General features: G+C 37.8%; 1 protein-coding gene across 1 annotated transcript in view; it reads left to right on the top strand.

Moving 5' to 3' along the window:
• The window catches only part of LOC136874532 (receptor-type tyrosine-protein phosphatase kappa), a 381,492-nt gene that overhangs the window by 63,109 nt on the left and 305,168 nt on the right, over positions 1 to 13,215 (top strand). Inside the window, exon 5 of the mRNA XM_067148168.2 lies at positions 5,083 to 5,220. Within this exon, the coding sequence (XP_067004269.2) occupies positions 5,083 to 5,220 (138 nt within the window). The remainder of the gene's footprint in view (positions 1 to 5,082; positions 5,221 to 13,215) is intronic.

Below are 13,215 nucleotides of genomic sequence, written 5' to 3'. Positions count from 1 at the left end.
TATTCTTAGCCATTCAGTTTCCTATTGTTTTCTCTGTTGCAAAGCTATTTTGTTGCACTTCCTCTATCTCAGTCCATATTCTGGATACCCCTATCAGAATACGTCATTTACTCACTTAATAATAAATCATATCTTAACACATTCACGCCCATCATCTGAGCGGCTATTTAAAGGGCTCGCCCAGCTATTCCAGCTGTTAGTGGCAGAGCAAACAACAACGAATTCTTTTCACAATATGTTCTAAACTGAACAAGATATGGAAACAAAATTTTCCACATACCTTAATGAAGTCCTCTAGTATCTCTGTAGGGTGTGGTAGGTAATGTCACACTTTCCTGGGTGAATGGGAACACTAAACATTCCAAAAAATAGCATATTTCACTAATAAATTTATTTTTGAAGCACACTTTGCACATTCTTCAGGGGAACGTGTCTATATTTGATGGTGGAAACTTTAAGAGGATGCACTCTTTTCTCTTCGCATCTAACCTAAATGATGGATCCTTGGCCAGTGCCCTTTTTGGCGGCAAAATTGCATTACGTTAACTTGGAGCTGATGACGTAGATGGAGCTGGGATTTCGGAGAGAGGTGACTGTACTTTTATGTCGGGTTCACTTTTTACCCCGTTTGAGAATTGCCTGGTGTTCCTTTAGATCTTTTGGTACACCCCTATTCGACCGTATTGTTCCCCATACGGCAGTGCTCTGTTCCCGTAATTGTTTCGCGAGTCATCGCTATTTGTAATAATTGTCCATATAGACTGTATACCCCTGGCCAAGATAATTTTCAAGCAGCTGAAAAACTGTGCTTTGTATATTCGCATCACTTGCATCATTTATATTGTCCCTACAGGCCATGGTTATACTTCAGAACGCGACTATACACACGCTTGTGCAATCACAAACCAATCACGCAGCTAGTTGTGCGAGCACTAGGCTACCTTCAGAAACAAAACAAAGAAAGTGCATTGGGAGGGAAAATCGCCATGGCCATGTGGTTTTCGGTGAATAGAAACATTCATAAGGGTATTACATTCATCTCTCTCGCACATATTTGTGACCAAAATAGATCCCAGCTGCCTAGGAACGGCTCGAGTTCAAGGTTGCGCTTATCCGGGCTAACTCGGATACGGTCCACAGCATGCTCACGCGCTATAGGCAATAACTCGGATACGGGCGTGAATGTGTTAAGTTAGAGCTGTTTGAAGGGCCTGTCACCAAAGTCACCACCCAACGTGATCTGAACGTGCTCGGACGAGGGCGGGGAATTCTCGGCGGGGATTCACCAGTCAAAGAATGCTGGCTGCAGTATTACGTAGTTTTATTCTTTTACTAGTTTGATTCGGAACTTCTGAGTGAGTGGAGTGTTTGTGATTTTATTATGAAATTTGAATAATATCAGTATGTCATCACTCAAAGGTGGCGAGGCACGAAAGAGGAGATGTAAGTTCTCAGAGAAGCTGAAACAGAAGTACCCGTGTATTAGAGAGGGACGTAACAAAAGTGAGGCGAAATGTTATATTTGTGACTGTTATTGTAACTGTTGGAAACAAAGGTTCAGGTGATCTCGGGAGACATATTGCTAGTGAAAAGCAGAGAAAAAAATTAGAAGCAGTTCCTCTAACAGTAATATTGATTCATTTTTCCCGATTAAACATTCCCCAGTAGACAGGAAAATTCGGGCAACAGAGGCAACATTGGCATATCACACTGTTTCTCACCATCAGTCGTATAGGTCTATGAACTGCACATCAAATTTGGATAAAGTGCTGTTTGCAGATTCTAAGATTGCTAATAAAATATCATGTGCTAGAACCAAAACTGATGATATCGTAAATAATGTAATCGCCCCTCATTCCATTGAGATTATCACTAAAACATTGAATAATAGTATTCCTTTGTTTGGAGTGGGTACTGATGCTAGATGAAACTTTTTCCTATTGTTATACAATATTTTGACTATAAAGAAAATGGTATTCAGACTAAAATCTTAGAACTACAAACATGTCCTAATGAAACTTCAGAGACAATATCCAATTATGTTTCCGAGACTTTAAAGAAGCATAATATTTCTGCTAAATGTGTTGCTTTTAGTGGAGACAATGCAAATGTAAATATTGGAGAGGTTAATCGTAGAGAAGGCAAAAACGTATTTTCAGCACATGAAAGTAAATTAAATGAACATATAATCGGGGTTGGATGCCCAGCACATGTACGGTACTGCGTAATTGTTTGCAACAAGGTGCTGATGTACTGCCAGTTGATGCAGAGAGTATAATTTTAAAAGTCTTTAATTATTTCCATATCTATACAATTTGCACTGAACAACTCAATGAATTCTGCGAGTTTGTTGAAATAAATTATGAACAAGCTTTTGTGTCACAGCAAAACAAGGTGGTTAAGTTTGTTTCCTGCAGTAGAAAGAATGCTAAAACTGTTTGCAGCTCTAAAGTTGTACTTTCTTTCTCAGCCTTCAAATTCTGTTCCTGCTATAATTTGGTCCTTTTTTGAAAACAAGTTTTTTCAGCATTACCTGTGGTTTGTTCATTCCACTATGCATATTTTTGACAAAAAAATTTCATACATTGAAAAAGAAACGCTCTCTATAACCAAAGTTTGTGATATATTAGGTTCAACTCTGGCCACACTGAATTATAGAATGGAAAATAAATTCATACCTCTTATAGTCAAAAAGTCTCTGAAATCCCTCACTGAAAATGGCTTCGAAAGAGAATGCATTGCACCTGTAGAACATGTTGTTCATTTTTATGAAACGTGCATTCAGTACCTGTTAAAATGGTGTAACCCTATGATGGAAGAGTTTAAGTGTTTCCAATGGATGAAGCTTCATAGCATGAGAGACATTCAGTTTGAAGATGTTCTTCTTTGTCTCGAGTATTTGAAATCTAAAGCTGTGGAGATAGACGATTCTGAACTTGTTGACCAATTTTTCAATGTGCAGAATTACACTAGGAGTTCGTAAATTTATAAACATACAACATAAGATAAGCAGTGGTGTGAGTTTTTCAAATATAGCCCTGACATTGAAACATTTAGTGAGCTGCTTAAAATTTGTCAGTTTTGTTTCTCTATTCGAGGTTGCAATGCAACCGTTGAAAGAGTGTTTTTCCTGATTAATACACAGTGGTCAGAAGAAAGAAATCGTTTGCTGACTGAGTCAATTAACGGTATTATAATAGTGAAGTACAACTTTAAAAACATGTCATGTAAATAGTTTTTCAATTATTTATTACAAGAAAATAATTCATCTTTGCTGTCGAAAGGGGTGCAGCCGATAAGTATCAGCATAAAATACCTACAACTTCAGCATCTTCATCAACATAACAGTTATAAGGTATGTAATACTAAACTTTGTATGTAAATATTAAAATTCCATTTGTCCTGCATTTTTAGAACATTTTTTATGAAATCTCCTCCTTTTATTAAGAGTCTGTCCTCCATTTGAAAATTTAGATTTGGTCACCCTAACATTAGATAAGATTTTCTGTCAGGTTTATCTCCCTTAGCCTTTAGCAGTCCACTGCCACATCTGCAAGGCAGCAGCTTCCAGTTGAATTTATGTGTCATTTCATACACAATGGCTTCAACAAGCCCCCTAAGGGTGAACTCCTCTGCCCATAGCCATTGGTTCTCCCTTTGTTTGTCAGATTTGGTAACAGTCGCCCAACCCTCGGCCAGATAATCGAAGGTAGTACTGTTTACTGTCGCATACGGTAGCAGGATGTACTTGACCTGACCTAAAAGGTGATATGTAGATGATGACGTAGTTACATTGGACGTAAGGCCCTTACTAGAGAATATTTAATAGTTGAATGGACCAACAGACAAGCCAACACTGCTATAATGGGAGGGCGTGTACAACATCTAGGCACACATAAATGACGTTCCATTCAACTTTCAAATATTCTCTAGTAAGGGCCTTTGTCCAATGTAACTATGTCGTCATCTACATTTCACCTTTTAGATATTTTTAGCAGCAATTCCAGCTAATGTCTTATTTTATATGTGTCTAATAACAAACTCTGCATTTTCACCCATTAATATTTACGACACATCAAGGATGGACTCACACAAAATTATATTTTGTACAAATGCTCAGTTTTATTCAGTTTGTACACAATTTTTAATTATGGGCAAGATCTTTGGTGAGTATATTGGAATTACATGCTTGAAAATATACAAGTACCACACATCATAGAAAGATGAAGATCAAGTTTTAGCTCCAGAGGCATAGTTTCAGACTGACATTAATTTTTAATCTATTTTAATCCATTTTATCTTCACAGTGTTGTCCATATTTCAAATGACTTTGTATTCTAGTTTTAGCTTTACAATGTTAATTGACTACTTTCCTGTTTCACAAATTAATTTTTATGTTTAGCATTTTAAGTTTGACTAAAGGCTGAGGATGCTCTATAGAAAGGGTGAAGTATGTACCATTAATGTATATACAGCTGTTTATAAATGTAACCAGAGAACAGTGGGTTGTATTGAATAGGTGGAACAGGAAAAATACCTTTGTTATTTCTTATGTATATGTAAGTGGTATGTTCTGAGCTGTCGGTGGAGAGATGGTGTGGAATGACATTTGTAGACGAATAAGTTTGAGTGGCATCTTTAAAAGTAGGAAAGATCACAATATGAATATAAAGTTAGAATTCAGAGGACAAATTGGGGCAAATATTCATTTATAGGAAGGGGAGTGATGGATTGGAATAACTTACAAAGGGAGATATTCAATAAATTTCCATTTTTTGTTTAAATCATTCAGGAAAAGACTAGGAAAACAACAGATAGGGAATCTCCCCTAAATGCAGATCGGTATTGATTGGTTATTTCGCTATTTTTCCTTCTTGTTATTATATGATATTAACACACAACAAAATGGAACATAGTAGTAGTATACTCGTATAATGGAACTTTTCATAATAATGCAATTTGTTTATTTTATGTTAATTAACAATTTTATCACTTAGTACTCCGATAATTGTAGAGTGTGTATATATTTGAACAGATCTGCTTGCACCTGTTGTATTTATGAGTGAATATTGATTATTTCAGCATGTAAACATGGTTTCTATGGATGGGGTTGTAGCAAAAAATGCGGAAAATGCAAAAACAACCATTCATGTGATAAAAAAATTGGTCACTGCAGGAATGGTTGTGAACTTGGATACCGTCCTCCATACTGTCGCACCAGTAAGTATACACTTGATTTATGTATTACAACATTATTTTATATTGCCTGAGTAGAATACAGAAAATAAAGGTGCAACAAATTGCAGATTAAATATAATTAATAAAACACATGCTGTCTCTGCTGTTCTACATTTTATGACCTGTGCAAAAAGATTATTGTCCTGGATTCACCCCTAATACCCATGGAATGTTGGTGAAGGGTTTTAAGATATACTTGCCTTCCCCTCCATTCAGACCTTCAGTGTTCATATTTTTAACAATGTTCATAAAAATTAAACAAATGAATACAATACCTTTACATCTTTGACTACTGTCATATATCCTACGATTAAGCAGTTATCAGATATCCCCTTTATCTTTTTCTATAATCTATACTTTATTATTCCGTCCCATACTATGTGAACAGATCTTTAAAAAATACAGGTTTAATTACAAAGAAGATTACACACAGAAACAACACACTAGCTCCTCCCAACGAGGTCCAAGAAGTACAATTAAAGTTCTGTGATACACGCTGGTGTTGCCACATCCTCCCACCTAATTTTCTGAAATGAAAATTACTAAACATCGTGACAAGGTATCTTCCTTTTCTACAAGTCTAAACGATGCAGCGCTTTAACCAGTCTTTCAGATCGAGTAACTTGAGGGTCAGTACTAAAACCTGGCGGTATCTAAATGACACTGGTGACTCAGTATGATCACAAGAATCTGAAATAGAAACCGCAACAGGGTCCAACACCTCTTTACTATCCTTGTTAGACGGGTCTTCGATCGCCAAAGGAAATACACGTTGTAGCAGGTGAGTCATTGTTCTCTTTTCAGTTCTCAACCGAATAACTTGTATATTACCATCACGTCCCTGAATTATATTTTCTACTCGGGCAAGTGGCCAGTAGATTCTTTTGGTAACATCTGAACCAATTAACACGATTTCTCCTACTGAGGGCAGACGAGTCTTCTTGCGATGAATCCACTTCAGTGAACCTAAGTATTCTGAATGGAACTGAGCCCTCAGCTGCTCCCTGAGTTTGTGTCGATAACATAAACGACACTTCAAATGGTTCTTTTCAATTTCGTCGATATCTCCGGTTCCACAATTGCGAACAATTTGTTCATATTTGCTGAAGTAGCTATACAACCAGGCCTGGTCCTTGTGTGTAATGAGGAGTACAGTAGTTTCCTTAAGCCTTTCACTGATCACTTCTTCCTCAATGTATGTACACGATGACAGAGGCCAAGAATCGTGATGTTGTCTCAACCATGGGAGCCAATCCCACCAATGTGAAGCGACAAGATGCTCAATTGTACATCCTCTAGAAGGGAGATCAGCAGGATTCAAAGGTCCAGGAATGTGCTTCCACTCAACCCCCTGAGTTAATTTTCGTATCTCCTTAACACGATTCCTGACAAAGACTGACCACTCTTCTTCTCTTCGGATCCAGGCAAGCACCGTGCTCGAATCACTCCATGCATGAATAGGTTCGGTGGTCCAACCAATGGCATTCCGAACAGAATTCAGCAATCTCGCCCCGATGGTAGCTGCCATCAACTCTAATCGTGGCATCGTAAGTTTCAAGGATGGCACAACCCTCGACTTAGATAGTACCAAATTGACCTTTACATCTCCCCCTTCAGTTTCACAGCGCAAAAATACGCATGCAGCATCCACCTTGTAACTTGCCTCAATAGAAAGGTGCAGTGAACGATTGTGAGAAGTCCCAATATTTCTAGGGATGTTTATTTCTTTGAGCAGCGGAACTCGTTGAAGCCAAGCCTTAAAAATATTTTTGTTTTCATCATCTATAGGGTCATCCCTGTCCAATTTCTTCTCACATAGGTTCTGTAACATCAGCTTCAAACTCAAAGTTGCAAGTCTACTAAAGCCAGTTGGGTCGAATATTCTCTGTGTCGTGAAGATAACGTTCTTCTTTGTAAGACAGCCCATCTGAGTAGCTTTCTCCCACCAACTGATGTTTAGACTGAGCTTGTCACTCTTACGATCCCATTTCAGTCCTAGCATAGGAGCCGTCTCTTCAGAAGAGTCACCTAAGAACTCCCACCCTCTGAGATTAAATCCTGCTTTAGCCATAACACATGTAGCAAGAGTCCACAGATACTCAGCCTCTGAAGGACTGTCTACACTCATAGCTAAGTTATTGACACAGAATCTGGTCTTCAACTTGTTCAAAATTGCACTATCTTCTACAGAATAACTCTCGACACATTTACTGAGATGGTGATCGAGAACTGCGGCTAAGAGGAAAGGGCTACAGGTCACCCCAAAAACCATGCGGGAGTGTCTCAATGTCATTAACCTGCTGTCACTGTCCCACCACAGGAACTTGAGATAGTCTCTATCATCAGAATGAATCACAATCTCTAGAAAGTCTTTCTCTATGTCCGCTGAGACACCCACGGTTTTCTTTCAAAATTGCATCAAAATGTCGGGTAACAGTTCAATGAGATTCGGTCCTTGTTCCAAGCATTCATTAAGAGAAGGAAAACCAGCAATTTTTGCAGAGGCGTCAAAGACAGGGCGCACCTTTGTGGTATTGCTGGTCTCTTTTATCACTAGACGATGGGGCAAGTAGTGTCCCTTACCATTCCCCTTCGCCTTTTCAATGTTGTTAAGCTTCAACCTTTCACAAAATAATGAATCGTAATCTTCAAATAAATTGTTGGAACAGCGCATCTTTCTTGTTGTTCTCACCAGCCGACCCTCTGCCACTTCAAAATTAGAAGGCAATTCTGAAACAAGGGAACATGGAAGTGGAACCTGGTATTGACCGTCCACATATTCAACAGTACTCTTAAAATGTTCCAAAACAGTTAATCGCTTAGCTTTTCGATCTTGCTTCTCAGCTGGGTCACAGATACCAATGGCCTCAAGTTTCCACAGATCAGCAATGTCCCCATCATGGCAATGGGTGTCTTCTTCTCACTGCCCATTAGAGTCCAGCCAAATAAAATATCAACAGCCACAACACCAGAAGAAAGAATTACTCTGTTGCCTGACCAGATCTTGCCCGCTATATCAGCTCCTATCAGTACATCTATGGGCCCAGGCATGTCTTCAATGAGCTTGAAACCTAATTGTTGAAGCTCTTCCTCCATTTGCGTGCTGGGCCTGACCAACAGGATAAACGAAGCGATGTTGGCTTGGTCCAGTACTGAAAACCAACAGGCGAAGTCTCTATCTAACCCTCGTAGATGAGCTTTATAACATCGGTGCCTCACCAATCCGAGGTTACAGCCTCCAAACAGAGAATGAATCAGACTTTCTTCACCAATGACATTATACTTCATTTCTCTCGCCAAGCTACTTATGATATAGGAGTGTTGTGATCCATTGTCTATTAAAACACAAACCCTTCGCTGCATATCACCATTGTACAGAATAGCAGTGAAGGACTGCAAGAACACTTCATTTGAGACACCAAACATCAAGTTATGATTAATAGCAAGGAGATCTAATTCCGAAGAAGGACGTGCCACAACATTTCCCTTTTCTACCTCTGAACTGGCCGTGACTTTGCTACACATCACCAGAATGTGTCGGCCTCTACAAGAACTACACCTCGCCCGACATCGATTTGCAAGATGGCCCTTCTTGGTGCAGGCGAAACAACAACCAGCCTGAGCCAGAAGCTTCCTTTTCTCATCAATAGACATGGTCACGGCATTCTGGCAGTCAGTGGTACCATGTTTGCCTTCACAAAATAGCCACTGATTTGTAAGACTGAGATTGGCTAAGTCAGCTGCGGTAGCACATAGCTGAGTCTCACAAGGAGAATAATTTCTTCTATCCACCGGTTGCGATTTAGAAGTACCGAAACGAGTATTAGCAAGGGCCACATGCTCTTCCGTCTGTACTTCTCTCTTGACAAAAGTAATTAAATTATCCATCTGTTCCTCTAAGGTCCTATCACAATCTCCATTGGTACGCTCCCACTGCTTCAACGTTTCTATTGGCAAACATGACTCCACTAACGGGAAGAGAATGGCAGCGTAATTATCAGATTTTATCTCCAATGATTCTAATGCAGGTAGTTGTGTTTCCAATCTGTCATAAAGTACTGACAGTTTCATGTTGCTATGATCAGTAACTAGTTCTAACAATTCCCTAATGTAATGTTGTACCAAGATATCTTGGAAAACTTTCTACAATGGACCTGGCCCTAGATTTAGGTACTGTAGCCTGCAATAGGTATTGGAATTTTTCCTCATTACTAAGTTCCAGGTCACTATCAATATGGGAAAACTGTGCCCAGAATCCAATCCACAGGGAGATCTTGCCACCGTATCTAGCCAATTCCAACTTCGGTAACCTAAGCCGATGTCTTCCCGAATCACATGACTTGGAAACAGATTGTGCCACATTTACTTGGGACTTCTTCAGTTCATCAACCTTGCCTTTCAGTGTACAATACTTCTCTTTATATGCATCAACTGTCTCCAACTCTTGTAAGATTTCCTCGTCGGTACACTCGCTTAAATAAAGATAATCCTGTATATCATTATCGAGAGCCACAATATCGTCATACCCGACCTCAAGTACAGAAAACTTAGGGACAACTTCGTCTACAGCGACTTTCTTACTAATCATTTCTATGACGGCATTATAGTGCTTCATGAATACTGACCTTAAAATTCCACGCTTCTTCACGGCCGATTTCCAAATGTCTTCTTTATCCACAGTCGTCATCGCGATGGCCGCAAAAGGAAAACTGCTCCGAAAGAATAGACGATAGTCAATAACAACCGAACCTTATAGTACAAACAAGGTTCATTGAAACATCAACTCCAGTACAACAGACGTGTCCTGTCACGGTCGCCAAAATGTCATATATCCTACGATTAAGCAGTTATCAGATATCCCCTTTATCCTTTTTCTATAATCTATACTTTATTATTCCGTCCCATACTATGTGAACAGATCTTTAAAAAATACAAGTTTTATTACAAAAAAGATTACACACAGAAACAACACACTAGCTCCTCTCAACGAGGTCGAAGAAGTACAATTAAAGTTCTGTGATACACGCTGGTGCTGCAACAACTACCAAGCATGTGGCATCTTTGAAGAACATCCTTTCACAAGAAAACCTTGCTAATTTTACTACACCTTTGTTCAACAATAATGCATATCATATTCTACAAGCATTTCTCATTCCAGCTGCTATGTATTATAGCCAGTCATGTGTGATATTTCTGTAAAAAAAAATTGATATATCTTAAAAGGATTTGGGCTGTATTGTTAGTTTTCAACCTATAATGAAGAACAATTTTTCTGCACCTATATTAATAGACTATGTGAAGTCAACTATAGCAAGGGTTTTAGTTCCACTTAATCAAATTAGCTGAATCCAGGATTGATGACAACAGGCAAAACATATCTGGCTGTACCATCATGACAGAACTATGGCTATTTACAATATTATAGAATGACTTGGAACTATTTCTGATTCAATCTCGCTTCATGTGAATGTAATGTATTGAATATCATACCAATAGATAAGCAATCCAAACTCAGATATGTTAGAGAGTCCCACAAACAATGTGCTATTATTTAAACATTTGACTATTAGAACGTGTCTTTTAGAATGTATGTATGCCATGACTGTATTTCATTTCATGTTTCATAGCCATATCAACAACTGATGTTTCACCAATATGTTCTCTGATATGTTTTGAATATGTTACCATGTTTACAGTTGGCCAACAACAATAATTCAACATGTATATGTAACATCATATTGTGTGCTGTTCCATTTTGGTTCTAGTTTAAGTTTAATGGCTGATGATAACACAGCTGTCAGGTCAAAAGTAGTCCCATTTGTACAAATATGTGTATGATAATACAGTATTTTTTAAAACAATTTGGTATTGATGAGGTGGAACTAAAACCCTTGCCATAATCGTCTAAGATCAAACCAGAACATGAAACTAATCTATTTTGATATGTGAAGTAGTTTATACACAAATCCCTTTTTTCTTTTTTTTCCATTTTGCTCTGGAAATCACTGTATCAGATATTTATAGATTTTAGATAAAGGCTATGCATGTTAATTTAGTGACATATCTCTTTAGGACGTTTCATAAATGTTGTGAACATGGATCACTAGACAGATACCACTGATTTATCTATCAAAACTTTCATAGAATATTTCTTATGAGCAATGAAATTTTAAGAATTTTATTTGCTATAAATTAAAGCATTTATACCCTAATAATTTACAAAACTGAATTAAAATTACATTAAATTACATTGAACAGAATATCTCTAAGAATTTCTCTCCTTTTATATTTTAGTGTTTAATTCCGTAATGTTTGTATCAGTATTTCAGGTATAAAAACATAATGGTAAGATCAATGTTTCTCCACAGTCCAGAATAAATTAATAGAATAATTTTAATCAGTCAGGGTTCACTTCTGAGGAAGCAGAGTAAACTCTTTGTAAAGCATAAAGTTTCCCTACAGTTTCCCTATAGTTTGTCTGATTTCATATGCCATAAACAAAAATAATATTATTATTTCTGAAAAGCAAAGTTCAAATTACATTGAATTTACAGTAAAGAAAACTTTAAATTATTGGATATACCAGTGACCAATTTTGTGTATTGTATTACATCCAGCTGTATTGATTTACCTCTGATTAAAAGATCAAAAACGTGCATTGTAATGCTACATTACATACTTTGCAATTTAACAAAGTCATGTACTGAAACCAACATTCGTATGGTTCAAGAAAGAGGTTATTTCAAAGAGCTCACAAGGAAGCAAACTTCAATGTTGAACAAGAAGAATGGCAACTTTAAATGATGAAGATAGGTCAGTTTCTGCTAAATATTCAATGTCTGAGGAATAAAATAATTGAAATCCTAAGGCCTTTAATAGATATATATACTTACCAGATATTGTTATAGGAGATGAATCATGGCTGAGAAATGATGTAATGGATGCAGACATTTTCTCACAGAACTGGAGTGTGTATCATAGAGATAGGATAGGAATGGTGGGATGGGGAGTATTCGTTCTGGTGAAAGAAGAATTTGTATGCTACGAAAAAGTTAAAGATGACAAACATGAAATTCTAGGTGTAAGGCTCATTTCTTAAGATGATAGGCAACTTCATATCTTTGGAGTGTACAGACCAGTGGCGACGCTAGGGGGGAATCTAAGAGTCTCAGATTCCCAGACGAAATACAAATAATAAATTATTGATGTAAGGCACGAAAATGATGTCTATTAAACTCCACTCTGCCGCACTACTTCAGCCAGACTCTTACTTTCCTTCTAGCGGACGGGGTTTGTGCTGGTTGCTATGACAACGTATGACGTCATGCAGTGGTAAGTGCTCGATTTGAAACCTAGCTGGGAGTGTAGTCTCCAAGTCTCGAGTTACAAGTTAATATTTACGTTGTGATCTGTTGATCTGTGAAGTTTACAACTTGTTATTAGTGGTCTGTGTTTTGTGGAAAGGGTTGCTAGTATCTTTTAAATCCATGTATAATGAATGAAAGTAATGATCTTATTACATACTTGCTTCGAACTCCAATTTCTTCTTTGTCTTTCGAAGAAAAGTTCATTGGAAGACAAGCGGCCACAGCCATTATTGAAAATTGTGCAAAAGGATGGAAACTAAATAAGAACTTACCAGACCCAAAGGTATAAGGATTATACATGGCTTACAGCAAGTGTGACAGATTGTAAGTTTTATTGTTACATTTGCATATTATTTGGAGGTGATAGTGAATAGAATGAGGGTGGCATCAGTACCCTAAAAAATGTTCATAGAAGGGCACGTAAACACCAGATTTCAAAAAGACATATTCAGAACAGTGAGCGTTTTCTTCTTCTCGGCAGGAGTAGAATACAGCATACCTTATCAGAAGCGGCTCGTCTTGCAGTTCTAAAGCATAATCATAATAGACGGGTTCTTGGCAGGTTAGTTCAAACAAGAACTTCCATTCCGTGGGCGTGACGAGAGTAGTG

The sequence above is a fragment of the Anabrus simplex genome, chromosome 5 (genome assembly GCF_040414725.1).
Source record: "Anabrus simplex isolate iqAnaSimp1 chromosome 5, ASM4041472v1, whole genome shotgun sequence".
Lineage (NCBI taxonomy): Eukaryota > Metazoa > Arthropoda > Insecta > Orthoptera > Tettigoniidae > Anabrus > Anabrus simplex.
This window is presented reverse-complemented; position numbering and strand designations above follow the sequence as displayed.